Here is a 15,362-nt window from a genome sequence, read left to right on the forward strand (position 1 = left end):
ACTGTCTTAGATCGGTTCAATTCAGATATCACATCAAAACATGTATATTTCATTTTAATAAACTATTTGTGGTGGGCTGGGAAACCAGGATTTGAATTCTGCTTCCAATCATTGCATTAACGTCTTTCTCGGTGGTGGCCAACCTTTTGGACTCGGCGTGTCATATTCAGAAAACGCCAAGCTTGGCTCTGCTGGCGTGTCGCCCCCCTCAAACAAAAGAGAAACCATTCTTTACTCGTTCATTTATTTTAAAAAACAGTCCCATCGCGTGTGGTGCTCTGTATTATATAAAGAAATGTCAAATAATTACACAAATAACTCAAACGGAGAATAGTTGTTCTCAGGTGTTGATGAAAGTTGGCGTGTTATTGAAAACGTCATAGTTTGTCACCTTTGACACAAGTGTCATAGATTTACCATCACTGGTTTAATCTAATGTTTGAGTTGACAAATGTGAAAATGGTTAGCAAATTAGACTTTACAGTTTGAGATGAGTTTGCAAACTGGCATACTTCCTAACCGTGGTTTGGTGTGATGTGCGAACTGGCTATTGCTCCGTCTCTGGAGGCCACGTCACCTAGACGATTGGTTCGCCTGTACGTTAGGAATGGCTGAAACCATGTTAGCCAGCACAGGCTGTGGTTTAGCATGGTTAATAAATCACACACTTAATGGCACACGGGATCGATTAAACCGCGAAAAGGCCTGCTAACTTTCCTCTCGTGATCGGGCTATGAATACATGGCAGTTGCACACATCCGCTTTAAGCGTTGCGTAGTTGTTTGCAGGGTACACAGATCTGATGGCCACTTCCTTTGGAGACGACGGGAGTTCTCCACCTCTGAATGAGACATTTGTGGAATATAGGAATGGTTTGGAAAGGTAACCCTATCATGCGTGGTCCCGCATCTGCCAAACACCGTGCAGGTTAGAGGCGGATGAGAAACCAGGAAGAAGATGACAATTGGATTGCTGGATAGACTCATCTCTACAATGCTTACATGACATCATGTTCGCGTTGAGGAATAAAACACCCTGCATCCTGGCAAGCAGGCAGGCGAAAACGAGGCCCTCTTACAACCTGTGGATGCGTGTTCAGAATCCAAACTTGACCCAATTAGACCCGGTAGGCAAGTTACACCTGTATCAGCTCATGGGGCTGTAACACTTGTATCAGCTTATCACTGGCCCATCTCGGCCCGCGCCTCCTCCCCAATCATAGTGGTTCTCCAGGTTGCCAGTTTCCAGGTGTGGCCTGGAGATTCTGCCAGAATTACAGTGAATCTCCAGATGACCAGTTCCTTTGGAGGAAATGGCAGCTCTGGAGAGTGGAGACTTTCAATAGTGATGGCCCCTACCCTCTCATAAAACCGCCCTCCATAAAGACTCCACCGCAAAATCTCGAGAGACACCAAACCCTGAGTTGGCAACCCTATTAAACGAGGCAAAATTTGGTTCCCCCCCCCCCCCCGCCCCAAGACCAGCTGCCAGAAAGCCTATCAAGGAGAGCTGCAGGGGTTGGGCCTCCGAGTCTGTGAGCAGCTATGTCCTCTCTCCAACTCGTTCCTTCCTCAGCCCGTTTCTGCCTCCGTTTCTTCCAGTGGCCCACCTCTGAACGCCAGCCTCAGCAGAACAAAGCACAAAAGGCATTCTGAAGGGAAAGAAGCCTTAGGCTGTGGGCCGTAAATTTCTCACAGCTGCAGTGGAAAACAGCGTCCTTGGCCACGGCATCGGCATCGCTGCCCCCTCCCCGCCTCTTTCGCTCCCACCGTAATTCTTTGCAGACCAAGCAACATCTGTCCCACAGCACCACCGCCACCACTGCTGGAAGAGGGACACAGAGAAAAGGAGGCGTGTGGCCCAAAACAGGAGCAGCATGTTTTAGGGAGCGCTCCCCAAATTTAAAGAAGCCTTCATCTTCAATTAAATTTGGAGTTTGTTTGTTTTTGCGTGCATGCCACCATTCAGAAGAAAATAGTATTCTTTCTCTGTATTCAGAGGAGGCCAAACCAGCACCAGCAGCAGCAGCGGCAGCAGAAGAGGAAGAGGAGGAGGAGAAGAGTTGGATTTATATCCCCCCCTTCTCTCCTGTAAGGAGACTCAAAGGGGCTTACAAACTCCTTCCCCCCTCACAACAACCACCCTGTGAGGTAGGTGGGGCTGAGAGAGCTCAGAAGAACTGTGACTAGCCCAAGGTCACCCAACTGGCATGTGTTGGAGTGAACAAGCTAATCTGGAATCCCCAGATAAGCCTCCACAGCTTAAACCACAGAGCAGGGAATCAAACCCGGTTCCTCCAGATTAAGGTAGACCTGCTCTTAACCACTCGGCCACTGCTGCTCCTCTCACAGGAGGAAAGATGACTAAACAATGCAGCTTTCCCCAAATTTAAAAATGAGCTGCCCTTGATCAAGGGGATGCCTTTTCTCCGTTTCTCCCCTTTTAATCCCAAACTCTTCTCAGTCATGATACTCAGAGAAGGAACTTTTTTTATTTTATTTATAGCCTATATTTTCCCAAATCAACTGAGTAGTTTTCCTCACAGTGTCACAAGTAATTCTGCTCAAAAGGGTGGTGTCTGTCGGCACAGGTGGGTTCAAAGGCATGCTCTCAGAGCACAGGTGTCAAACTCGTGGCCCTCCAGATGTTATGGACTACAATTCCCATCATCCCCTGCCAGCATCAGGCTTGCGGGGGGTGATGGGAACTGTAGTCCACAACATCTGGAGGGCCCCTGGGCTGGCCTGTGTTCTCAGAAAGGTTCATCAGGTGGAAGTGGAGTGGATGGTGAGACCCCACAGTCAGCTTGGGGTAGAGCCAATCCTTCGAAGTTCTCGAGGTCCATTACAAGAAAGGTACTTTTGACTTCTTAGCACCGCAGTTCCCTCTTAGGGTAGTGGGTGGGGCCTGTTGGGGTGAGGCAAAACCCATGGGGTCGGGTCATGGGTCAGTGGCTGAGCATCTCCTTACCACGCAAAAGGTCCACGGTTCAATTCCTGGCATTTCCAGTTAAAAAGATCAGCTCAGGACTGGGTCTTAAAAGTCACAGAATATGCAGAGATGCCAGTGTTTGTAAGAGACAAGGACAGTTCTGGAAACCTTTGCGGACTACCTACTGGAAACATATTCAAATAGAGAAATAACAGCAGGATTTGAGATTGAAATGAAAACAGAGGATTGGATTGAAATAGTTTTATAAGAAGGACTAAAAGCGAAAGAAATGCAGATCTGAACCATAAGCACACAGCTACAATTGAGTTTGGATCCTTAATGAGTTAGCTGGAAGTCGTCGTGGATGTATGTAGGGATGTCTTTGAAATGTGGTTTTTTTCCCTTTTCTTATTTGTGTGTTTTTCTTTTCTTTTTTAACTATTACTCCTATATTGGGGGAGGGGAGATTAGATGTATTTCCTTCTGTAGTTTATCCACTCAGGGGAGGGGGCAGTATATCAAATGCAAGAAATAATAATATGTGGCGTAGGAGGTTAAGAGCTCGTGTATCTAATCTGGAGGAACCGGGTTTGATTCCCAGCTCTGCCGCCTGAGCTGTGGAGGCTTATCTGGGGAATTCAGATTAGCCTGTGCACTCCCACACACGCCAGCTGAGTGACCTTGGGCTAGTCACAGCTTCTCGGAGCTCTCTCAGCCCAGTCACAGCTTCTCAGAGCTCTCTCAGCCCCACCCACCTCACAGGGTGTTTGTTGTGAGGGGGGAAGGGAAAGGAGATTGTCAGCCCCTTTGAGTCTCCTGCAGGAGAGAAAGGGGGGATATATATCCAAACTCTTCTTCTTCTTCTTCTAAAATTTTCATAACATAGAAAAAGATCAGCTCAGAAGTTACCGCAAAGCTCGGAACCCCCGGCCGGCTGACAGAGCCAGTCGGAGCAGACACACAATGCATAATTCAACACTGTGCCTTGTTAGAGAACTAGGATTGGAGAGAGCTGGGTTCAAATGCTGCCCCAGCTTGGAAGCTCAGCTGGCAGCCTGCCTCCAGCTCTTGACCACCTCTTCTTGTGGGGATAAATTGCGGGGGTGGGGGGTGGGGGATCCACGCATTCCTTTGAAAGAAGCACATTTAAAAACATGACACGTGGATGCATCTGATGGGGCCAGAGGGGTGTCGCCCCCCCCCCCCGCTTGTCAAGGGGCAGACCTGGGGAAGGGGTCGGGGCTGGAGCTGGAAGAAGAGCTGAGAAAGAGCCCCCATTCCCTCAAGGGGGGGGGTTTCTTCCCAGGCAGAGCCCCCATTCCCTTCAGGGGGGCTTTCCCAGCCAGAACCCCCATCCATCCCCTCAAGGGGGGGGGGGGGCCTTCCAGCCAGAGATGTTTGGTCCTTTCCCTTGAAGCTGGGAGGGCGAGATGTCCCCGTGCAGACCCCAGCCCCAATAGGCACGCCTTGCGTTGCCCCCTCCTCTCCTCTCCTCTGCCCTCCTCCCCGACTCCAGGGGGGAATTCCCTCCAAGGGGCGAGGCCGCTCCATCTGCGGGCACTCGGCGAGCGACCCCTCCCGAGCCTGGCTTGCCTTCCCCGGGGCGGGCGGAGGAGCGGCCGCCCACCGCCGCAGTGGCTGGGGCTGGAGCAGGCAGGCAGGCAGGCAGGCAGCGGAGCAGGCTGGACGGGGACGGGGGCTTCCCGGCGCGCCAGCCCCCCCGGGAGTCCCCAGCATGAGCACGGCGGACGCCAGGGACTACGTCTCCCGCCGGGAGATCCCGCAGCTCTTCGAGGTGAGCGGGGTGCGGGTGGGTGGGGGGCACATGGCCTCCCCCTCTCAAGTGGCTGGGGACCCGGGTAGGAAGCTGGACGGACTTGGGCCTCCGATTCTGTTTGGCCTCCGGTTGCATGGCCCAGAGCCTCTGAGCATGGCCAAAGCGCCCTTTCCCTCCCTGCGAGGAAGGCCGGCCGAAACGCTTACCCCTCCGGGGGAAAACGCGGCTCGTACCCGCGAAGTCGCCAAAGCCTAGCCCGCCCCCAGCGAGGCGAGGAATGTTCCTGCGCCAGTGCAGAGAGCCTGTTTCCTGGCGGGACCGCAGTCTCAAAGCCGAGCCTTGGGAAGTCACGCGGGGAAGACTCTGAACATGTGCAGAGTGCCGTTTGCCAGACGTGCTTAGCCTGCCAACTGTTTGCGGTGGTCATGCTCAGCCTCAGGAAACTCGATGCTCAAGAGCATGTGCTGAATATCTTTGCATCTGGGGACCCCTGCGGCGCGTTTCTGATCGGGGGACCTAAAATTGAGCAGATTCTAATGTTCAGCCTCATGCCAGAGGCAGGCTAGGATTACTGCCATCCAGGCAAATGACATCCAAGTGTTTCCCAGCAGAAACGAGCCTCCAGTGTCAAAGGAGAGCTACCGTACGTCGAAAACAGAGCAGCTAATTTATAAAGCGTATGGGCGGCTAAATTAGTGGACTCGATGACTGAAACGTCGAGATGCGGGTATTTGGTTTAACAGATTGAGCTGTTAAGCTGGGGGGTTTTCACAAAAGAGCCATAAGCCGACACCTGGCAGACACTATTTTGTGAAATAACTTTTCCCTCTCTGGTGATCCATTTTGTTTCTGAGATTGTGTACCCAGACAGGTCCCGAATAGGACGCTAAGAACTTAAGGGTTTGTATGTGCCAGTGTGGGAGAGGGTGTTTTTGGGGGGGAGGGGGGAGCAATATTTAACCCAGGCTGCATTGAAATCATTCATCCATTGTATGGCAGGAGGGGACCATTGCTTTCCCAGGAGAAGGGGTTTTCCTCCACAGAATATTTCCCTGGAAAAAAAAATAATAATCAGGTTTTCATTTGTGCCATTCCCCTTAAAGAAAGGAATTTGTTTTTGGATTTCCTTGTACAGAGAGCCCAGTGTTGAACATCCGGGATCTGGAGTGTGGCACGGTGTTTCAAGGGGGATCCAGAAAGCAGGGATGGCCAACTTTTTCAAGTTAGGGCAGTGATGGCGAACCTATGGCACGGGTGCCAGAGGTGGCACTCAGAGTCCTCTCTGTGGGCACATGCAAACAGAGTGCCCCCCCATCCTGGGCAGACTGGCCTGGGCTGCTGGGCTCAATTATTAGCATTAAACCTAAGACCTAGTTTTGGGGAAGCAGTATAGGTAACCCTGTTAAGCGCTGTTAAACTAAAGCGCGATCCTTTACCTGGAAGTAAGCTCGGTTGCTGGCAATGGGGCTTGCTTCTGAGTAAACCCTCCTAGGGTCGTGGATTTCCTCCACCCATTGGAAGAGTTGCCTGTGACTGCTGCTTCCAAAGCAAAGCCACCGACTTCACCACCTGCTTACTCCTGAGTAACGCTTGCATACCTGTTTCGGAATTAACCGTTTTTTTCTAAACAAAAACCTCAGTATTCAGGTTAAATTACCGTGTTGGCACCTGGCGATAAATAAGTGGGTTTTGGGTTGCAATTTGGGCACTCGGTCTCGAAAAGGTTCACCATCGCTGAGTTAGGGGTTAGATCCTGCACTAGTCTGGCCTCACTGGGAAACATTGGAGGCCCCCCTCCCATCAGGAGGTCTGTCTCTTCCGCCTGCAGCCTGCTGCATGGTTGCCGGTGCAAATGGCAGCTTGTGTCTCCTCTGTCCCCGGTTACAGTACACAAAAACAAGCAATGTGGTACCACTGCATTGTGAGTTTCCTTCTAAAAGCCAGCCAGCAAAGTGCAAAGGAAGGACACCCCCCAGGGATGTCAAGAGGACGAGGTGGAGAGACGCAGGCCTCCCGTTTTCAGCGGCATCCCCGCCATCTTCATAACATCTATAGATTCAGCCTCAAATCAGACTGTCAGGATGTATGTGTGTGTGGGCCATGTGTGTAACAATTCCACGAGTTCTAGAACTGAATTATCTCCTAAATTTTCACAGTGTTAATAAACTTTTTACTTGCGGTACTATTAAGAATGGGTACTGCGGTTCTGAACTCTTGTTTTATTTATGTGGCGATTATTTGGGATTGCATAGGAGTCTGCTGTGGCCATATTTAGATATCACGAGAAGCCTCTAATCTGGAGGTTTGATTCCCCGCTCTGCCGCCTGAGCTGTGGAGGCTTATCTGGGAATTCAGATTAGCCTGTACACTCCCACACACGCCAGCTGGGTGGCCTTGGGCTAGTCACAGTTCTTCTGAGCTCTCTTAGCCCCACCCGCCTCACAGGGTGTTTGTTGTGAGGGGGGAAGGGCAAGGAGATTGTAAGCCCCTTTGAGTCTCCTTGCAGGTGAAAAAGTGGGAATATAAATCCAACTCTTCTTCTTCTTCTTCTTCTTCTTCTTCTTCTTCTTCTTCTTCTTCTTCTTCTTCTTCTTCTTCTTCTTCTTCTTCTTCTTCTTCTTCTTCTTCTTCTTCTTCTTCTGTGACAGCTTCGAATGGAACTTGCTTGTGTCCGCTCACGTTCCTTGTCTTTTTCTCCTGATAGTCCAAATGTTATTGAAGTCTTTCTGGAGTGGGAGGCCTTGAATCAAACCGCAATTTGTTGTGATACCAGTTTGCTGTGTTACCTGAGTGTGGGCACCTGGACCAGACGGATTTTATTCTATCTGCGCCTGCTGATGTTCCTCCCCTTTTTCTCCTCATATGTCAAATGTGATTGAAGTCTTTCTAGAGTGGGAGGACTTGAATCAAACCGCAGTTTGCTGTGATTCCTTTGACACCTGAGTGTGGGCACTTGGGCCAGACGGATTATGTGGATTTTGCCATTCCGCACAGCTTCAAAGAGCACTGAAAGCAGTTTGAAAGTGCATTATTCTGCATGTGCGAAATGAGCCCAAAGTCTCTGCACACAAGCCCCAGCTTTAAAATCCCATCTTGTGGGCACCTGGATTCGGACATCATGGCTAACTGAACTTTGATTCAAGATTTCCAAAACCACGATGCCGTCGATCACATTTTTTGTACAGGGAGAAGGGAGGGGCAGGTGAGACGTTTGAGGGAGCAGATGAAGAGAAATTTGTGTCTTGTCACAGGCAACGATCTGACAACTGAATGTCTGAGGTAACTGAAAAACAGAGAGAACTAAACAACAGGGAAATTCTAACTGTGGTGTCATTTCTCTCTCGGTCCATTCCCGCAGGATATTATGCTATTTCATTCCCACCTCATTTTCCGGACTGTGTGAACCACAGGCACACAGAAATGAGGTGGGAATGAAGTAGCATAATGCTGATGTGGTAGGCTGGGATCTACCCAGAGGTGGGATCCAGCAGGTTCTCACAGGTTCCCGAGAGTAGGTTACTAATCATTTGTGTGTGCCGAGAGGGGGTTACTAATTGGTGATTTTTGCCTTAGCTACGCCCCTCCTCTCAGCAGTAGCGCGCAGAGCTTGAAGCAGTCTAGCAGGAGGTGCACCGGTGTGCGTGGCAGCCTGCTCCTGCGTGCATTCGTTTCCCGCCCAAGGACCGGCGCAGCAGCTGCATCCTTGCCACAGCCCCGCCCAGGAATGCCCCGCCCCCGGAATGCCCGGCCACGCCCCCGTCGTGCCCCACCCAGCCCCGTTGGCGCTACACCACAGTTTGAATCCCACCGCCATGGGAACCTGTTACTAAAATTTTTGGATCCCACCACTGGATCTACCATTTTTTGGACTGTGGATGAGGGGGTCTCGTTTTACAATGCCGCTCTTCCATTAAAGGGTCCCTGCACATGGAAAGGCTGCGCAACAAGGACGGAGCATTCTCTTTGTGGTCCTAGATTTCCAATGCATTGCAGAGGTGGGAAAGTGGAATGGGTTGTTTTAGAACACAAGTGGGAGGTGCTGATTTTGAACCTGCCCCTTTCTAAGTTCCCCACAAGCAAGCAAAGAGGCTCCTGGCCTTGTCTGCTCTCTGGTGTACTAATTCCCTCCTTGAGGAGACTTTGTAAGTAGAGGAAAATATTAAAACAAGATGTGGTATAGTCCGTGCCAACACACTATCGGAAGACTCTACCACAATGATGGCGAACCTTTTTGAGACCGAGTGCCCAAACTGCAACCCAAAACCAACGTATTTATCGCAAAGTGCAAACATGGCAATTTAACCTGAATACTGAGGTTTTAGTTTAGAAAAAACGGTTGGCTCTGAGGCATGCGTTACTTAGGAGTAAGCTTGGTGGTAAAAGATAGCTTTGCTTTGAAGCAACCATGCAACTCTTCGAACGGGTGACTCACAACCCTAGGAGGGTTTACTCAGAAGCAAGCCACATTGCCAGCAACTGAGCTTACTCCCAGGTAAAGGATCGCTCTTTAGTTCTTCCCATGAAAATCAGTGGGGTTTAACAGCGCTTAACAGGGTTACCTATACAGCTTCCCCAAAACTAGGTTTTAGGTTTAATGCTAATAATCAAGCCCAGCGGCCCAGGCCAGCCTAGATGTGTGTGTGTGGGGGGGGCAATTCCCCCCCCTACATGATGAACTCTGTGCGTGCCCACAGAGAAGGCTCTGAGTGCCACCTCTGGCACCCATGCCATAGGTTCGCCATCACTGCTCTACCACCTTCTTCTCCTGCGTGCATAGACCATTTCTTAACACAGGTGGAGTCAACCAAGAATCAGGAGGGACCATGGCATTATTCAAATTAATATCTGCTGTCTGTCACTACATAGAACATTCTCCACGTATCCAGATATTTTAGACAAGATGTTATTTGACCTCATTGGTCCAAATAACCCTGCAGGACATTTCTTCTAGCTCGGCTCTTCTGCAGTTTCCTCTGACAATACAAGGTGTGGTTACACCATGGTTGCGCTACACCACACAAACTGTCTCCATGGTAGAACACTGGATTCTGTTTTGACTACCTCACCTATTCCTCACAGCAAACAATCAAGTTGCATTTGTTGTTATAGCTAGAGAACAGCGTCTTCCTTGTCTCTCCCTCTGCAGTTTGGTGCTCCTATTTGATGGGAATATTCTGAAATCTAATTTTAGCCAGAAAAAATGTTTTCTTCTCTAGGTAACAGAGAGGCCGGCGGGGTTCATTGCCTCACCCGGAACGCTGATCCACCCCTTAGAAAAGCAAAAAGCGTACTCCTGGATTTTTTATTTTGGAGTATTTTAAAGAGTGTTTCTTTTTCTTGCTGGTGAAAGAAATCAGTGGCCCCTGACGTTCTCCAAAAGTTAGTGGTCAAATACCCGCTCAAGATTTTCCTGTTCAGGGAATTGTTCATTATTACTCTATAGAGAGTGTCTTAACCTACTGCATCTGTGTATGGTTCCCCAGTTGCACAGTGGCAGATAGGAAGGCGCTCCAAAGGGTGATCACTACTGCACAGAGGATTATCGGCTGCCCTCTCCCCTCCTTGGAAGAACTCTATAATTCCCGAAGCCTAAAAAAAGCCCAAAATATTCTGAGAGACCCGTCTCATCCAGCACACTCTCTTTTTGAACTGTTACCATCCGGCAGACGATACAGGTCTATCAAAACTAGGACAAAGAGGCTTAGAGACAGCTTCTGCTCTAGAGCTGTGGCTATGCTAAACACCGCGGCTTCGTGTTGATGTTTTGGGGCTGTGTAGGGATGGGTGGAGGAAGGGGAAAGTGAGGATGGGGTATGAGTCTGTGTGCATCGAGGAATGCTGCTGTAAATTTCGTTGTGCGTTCACAATGACAATAAAATGCTTATGCTTTGTATAATCCCGTGAAAGTTTTCCATTTAGCTATAGTGACACTGAACATTGCTTAGCCTTTAGTAAGGCACACGGGGTTACTCGGTTAAATTATTTATTTTGGAAAAGTGTGCATTGTGAATGGATAAAAGGTCCTGTACGTAAAGAGAACCAGTGCGGTACAGCGGTGTGGATGCCGAACTAGGGCTTCAGAATCTTGAGTTCAAATGTTCCCTCAATCAGAACGTCCCCTGATAATCTTCACCAGTATTCTCACTCAGCCTGTCCTACTGTCAGGCTGGAGGTTGGCATCGGGAAACTGCAGGAGGATGGGAGGAGGCAGAGGGCCTTTCTTCTCTGCAAGTGTCCAGCTATCGCTAGCTGAGCTGTGCGGCCTTGGAGACAGGAAACACATTCTTTTATCAAGTGTGAAACTGTTACTTTGCTTTGCTTTGTAGAGTAGTACCTTTTGGCTGGGGGGCGGGGCGCAGGGTGCTATAGGGCAGTGATGGCGAACCTATGGCACGGGTGCCAGAGGTGGCACTCAGAGCCCTCTCTGTGGGCATGCACAAACAGAGTTCGTCATGTGGGGGGGAATCGCCCCCCCACACACACACACCTAGGCTGGCCTGGGCTGCTGGGCTCGATTATTAGCATTAAACCTAAGACCTAGTTTTGGGGAAGCCGTATAGGTAACCCTGTTAAGCACTGTTAAACCCCACTGATTTTCATGCAAAGAACTAAAGCGCGATCCTTTACCTGGGAGTAAGCTCAGTTGCTGGCAATGTGGCTTGCTTCTGAGTAAACCCTCCTAGGGTCGTGATTCATGGTTGCATGGTTGCTTCAAAGCAAAGCCACCAACCACCACCAAGCTTACTCTTGAGTAACGCACACCTCGGAGCCAAGCATTTTTTCTAAACTAAAACCTCAGTATTCAGGTTAAATTGCTGTGTTGGCACTTCGCAATAAATAAGTGGGTTTTGGGTTGCCATTTGGGCACTCGGTCTCAAAAAGGTTCGCCATCACTGCTATAGGGGATATATGCTGGGGTTTTTCACAGACTTTTCAGAAACGTCTTTGCTGTTGCTATTTTTCAGGTTCCAAATAAAGTCCGCTGATCAAATCTACAGTTTCTTTTCTTTTCAGACCCAAGGTCTGGCGCCTACCTCATAAGTTTGTTTTGAAGATAAAATGAAAGAGGGGAGAATCATGTAGTTGGAGGAAGGGCTGAATTTTTTTTTAAAAAGGGGCAGATTATTAATTTCTTGGAGGTAACCGTTTTTGAAATTTAGAAATAACTTATGTTTTTCTGACCCTGACAATTCACAGATGCTAAAATACACACGGATACTTGGGCTCAGCAAGAGGACTCTAAAAATTCCTGTTATGAGGAAATTGCTGTGTTTTCCTGCTTGTTTATCTGACACCTCACATCACAATGAAAGCCAGCCTAAAATCCTACGGGCTCACAGGGCTGTTGTGTACACTATGTACATGTGTATCCTATGCTGAGATTCTTGGAGGAGAGGCAGAACAAAAACATAATACATAGAAGAAGAAAAAAATAACTAGGTTTATTCAAGGAGTCTGTTTCTGCTGCTAACAATTTGTAAACACTGAAATACACATAGTGAAGCCTACTGGTTTTCCATTCACTGTCTCTGGAAACCTGACCTGAAAATATGGCAATGCCACCTAAAGAGGAGGGATCATGTGTTCACCCCACAGTGTTGGGTTGCCAATTATGGGTTGGGAGACTCCTGGAAATTTGGGGGCAGTGCTTGGGGAGGAGGAGGAGGAATAAGAAGAAGAAGAAGAAGAGGAAGAAGAGGAAGAAGAAGAAGAAGAAGAAGAGTTTGGATTTATATCCCCCCTTTCTCTCCTGCAGGAGACTGAAAGGGGCTTACAATCTCCTTGCCCTTCCCCCCTCACAACAAACACTCTGTGAGGTAGGTGGGGCTGAGAGAGCTCCGAGAAGCTGTGACTAGCCCAAGGTCACCCAGCTGGCGTGTGTGGGAGTGTACAGGCTAATCTGAATTCCCCAGATAAGCTTCCACAGCTGGGAATTTGGGAAGGGGAGGCTGGGATTTGGGAAGGGGAGGGAATTCTATTTTGATGTGGCACGATATAATCCACTCTCCAAAGCATCCATTTTATCCAGGGTAGTCTCCAGGGTAGATCAGTTTTTATTCTGGAATATCTCCAGCCCTACCCAGCGGTTGGCAAACCTAAAGCGTAGCATTCTTTTTGATGCCCTTATTAAGGCAAGCAAGAAAACTTGTTGTGCGGGGAGGGGAGGGAGGGTGGGGGGGTGAGGGTTGTGTGGGGGGGCGACGACCCTGGAGATGTATCGAACTGTTTTCCACAGATGTTCTCCAGAGATTCTCAAAAGCCTTATTATACTCCCAAAATAGTAGAAACCCCTTTCAAATTGAGCAAGCATTTTGTGTGTAAGGTGTTTGGCAGTGAATAATTTAAAACGCCCGTAACGGCGCACTTGCGAGAGATTTCAGTATTTTATATCACCCCTGGCATGGTTAGAGGAGGAAGTTGGTTTCCCTGATAATTTTTGCTGCATGAAACTCTGGGAGAATTCAGAGGTAACCCTGTGCTGCAATATGCAGAAATATTTTCCTCTCCAACTGTGTGTTGAAAAATGAAGTGCCTCTGAGCACTCTGCCTAGGACTTACCCTTCCTAGGATGTTGGGAGAGGAGCCATGCTGAAGGATACTCTTTTCAAGCCAGCTGAGTCACAGTCCTCCTTTAGTTTTTGCAAGCAAGGCCCAGGTTTTCTGGCCCCGTCTTTGGAAACTAAAGCATGAAATAAAAAGCAAGAATTACCAGCCTTCTAGCATTTCAGTGTGTCAGACTGTTGCTCTTGGAAAGAGACCAGCGGCACAGCCTTGATGCACTCCCTGCACAGCTAAATCATGAATTCAGTTGCTTTAGTCTACAAGAGTTGGATAGATTTATGGAGGAGAAGTCCATCTATGGCTACCAATCTTGATCCTCTTTGATCTGAGATTGCAAATGCCTTAGCAGACCAGGTGCTCAGGAGCAGCAGCAGCAGCAGAAGGCCATTGCTTTCACCTCCTGCATGTGAGCTCCCAAAGGCACCTGGTGGGCCACTGCGAGTAGCAGAGAGCTGGACTAGATGGACTCTGGTCTGATCCAGCTGGCTTGTTCTTATGTTCGTTCGTTTGTTTGTTTGTTTGTTTGTTTGTTTGTTTGTTTTTGATTTCGTATACCGCCCTATCCCCAAAGGGCTCAGGGCGGTGAACAATATAAAAGCATATATAAACATAAATATATAAAAGTTTAAAATTTTCATTCTAAAACAGTATCCCACAAACCCATATGCAACCCTCCCAAGAAGAGTGATGGGTCCCGATTATGTTAGGGACCCTATACAGCAGGGGGAGGATGAAAGCAGGGCACCCTCAGCGGCTGGTCTCTCCGAAGGCCCGGTGGAACAATTCGGTCTTGCAGGCCCTACGGAACTCTCCAAGGTCCCGCAGGGCCCGGACAGCTGGTGGTAGAGTGTTCCACCAGGCAGGGGCCAGAGCCGTAAAGGCCCTGGCCCGAGTGGAGGCCAGCCGCATCATTGAGGGCCAGGGATCTCCAGTAAATTGGCCTCTGCTTAAGGCCTTAAAGGTCAACACCAACACCTTGAAGATGATTCGGAACTCCACTGGGAGCCAATGCAGCTGGTGCAACACAGGCTGGATATGATCCCAGATGGCACTACTGCCTGTGAGCAGACGTGCAGCTGCATTTTGGACCAGTTTTAGCTTCCGAATCAGACGCAAGGGAAGGCCCGCGTAGAGCGAGTTACAATAGTCTAGCCTGGAGGTGACCGTTGCATGGATCACAGTGGCTAGGTCAGCGTTGGAGAGGAAGGGAGCCAGCCGTCGGGCCTGTCGAAGATGGAAAAACGCAACCCGGGTTGTATGGGCCACCTGGGTCTCCATTGAAAGAGACGAATCCAGGTGGACCCCCAGGCTGCGGATGGAGGAGGTCGGCGCCAATGTGACCCCCTCCCACACCGGCGGCTGGAATTCCCCAATCTCTCCCCCCCGGCCAAGCCAGAGGATCTCTGTCTTCGATGGATTAAGTTTTAACCTGCTCTGTTGTAACCAACCAGCGACCGCCTCCAAACAATGCTGTAGAGCTGCAGGGGCGGTGACAGCTCCCGCCTCCATCGACAGAATGAGCTGAGTGTCATCAGCATACTGATGGCAGACCAGCCCAAAGCTCCGTACCAACTGAGCAAGGGGTCGCATATAGATGTTAAATAACAGTGTTCTCAACCTGGGGTACATGTGCCACTGGGGGTACATGCCCGAGTGTTTGGGGGTACGTGAAAAAGTACATAATGGGTATGCTAACGTGGGGATACAGTTTTAGGGAAATGAGTTGCCAAGGGGTACGCAAGTGAAAAAAAGTTTGGGCACTACCTGTCTAGAACTTTTCTGTTGGTCTCAACACAAACCTGTGAGGAATTGCAGAAGGGAGGTGGTGGAGAGAGGAACTCATTTGTCAAGAAGAGTTGAAGAAGAAGAAGAGTTGGATTTATTTATTATTTATAATTAGTTTTATATACCGCCCCTCCCCCGAAGGGCTCTGGGTGGTGAACAACACAATAAAACAATAGTTACAACAATAGTTATACTCCCCTTCCTCTCCTATAAGAGACTCAAAGGGGCTAACAAACTCCTCCCCCCCCCCAACAAACACCCTGTGAGGTAGGTGGGACTGAGAGAGCTCCGAAGAACTGTGATTAGC

At 49.3% G+C, this 15,362-nt stretch overlaps 1 protein-coding gene across 2 annotated transcripts in view; it reads left to right on the plus strand.

The window, feature by feature from the left end:
• Positions 1–4,504: 4,504 nt before the first annotated feature.
• The window catches only part of AK1 (adenylate kinase 1), an 83,255-nt gene continuing 72,397 nt past the window's right edge, over positions 4,505–15,362 (plus strand). For both annotated transcript variants that reach the window (XM_048512240.1, XM_048512241.1), the window contains exon 1: positions 4,505–4,726. In XM_048512240.1, coding sequence (XP_048368197.1) covers positions 4,667–4,726 — 60 coding nt within the window. In that variant the 5' untranslated portion in view covers positions 4,505–4,666. The remainder of the gene's footprint in view (positions 4,727–15,362) is intronic.

This window comes from Sphaerodactylus townsendi, linkage group LG12, assembly GCF_021028975.2.
Source record: "Sphaerodactylus townsendi isolate TG3544 linkage group LG12, MPM_Stown_v2.3, whole genome shotgun sequence".
NCBI classification, from domain to species: Eukaryota; Metazoa; Chordata; class Lepidosauria; order Squamata; family Sphaerodactylidae; genus Sphaerodactylus; species Sphaerodactylus townsendi.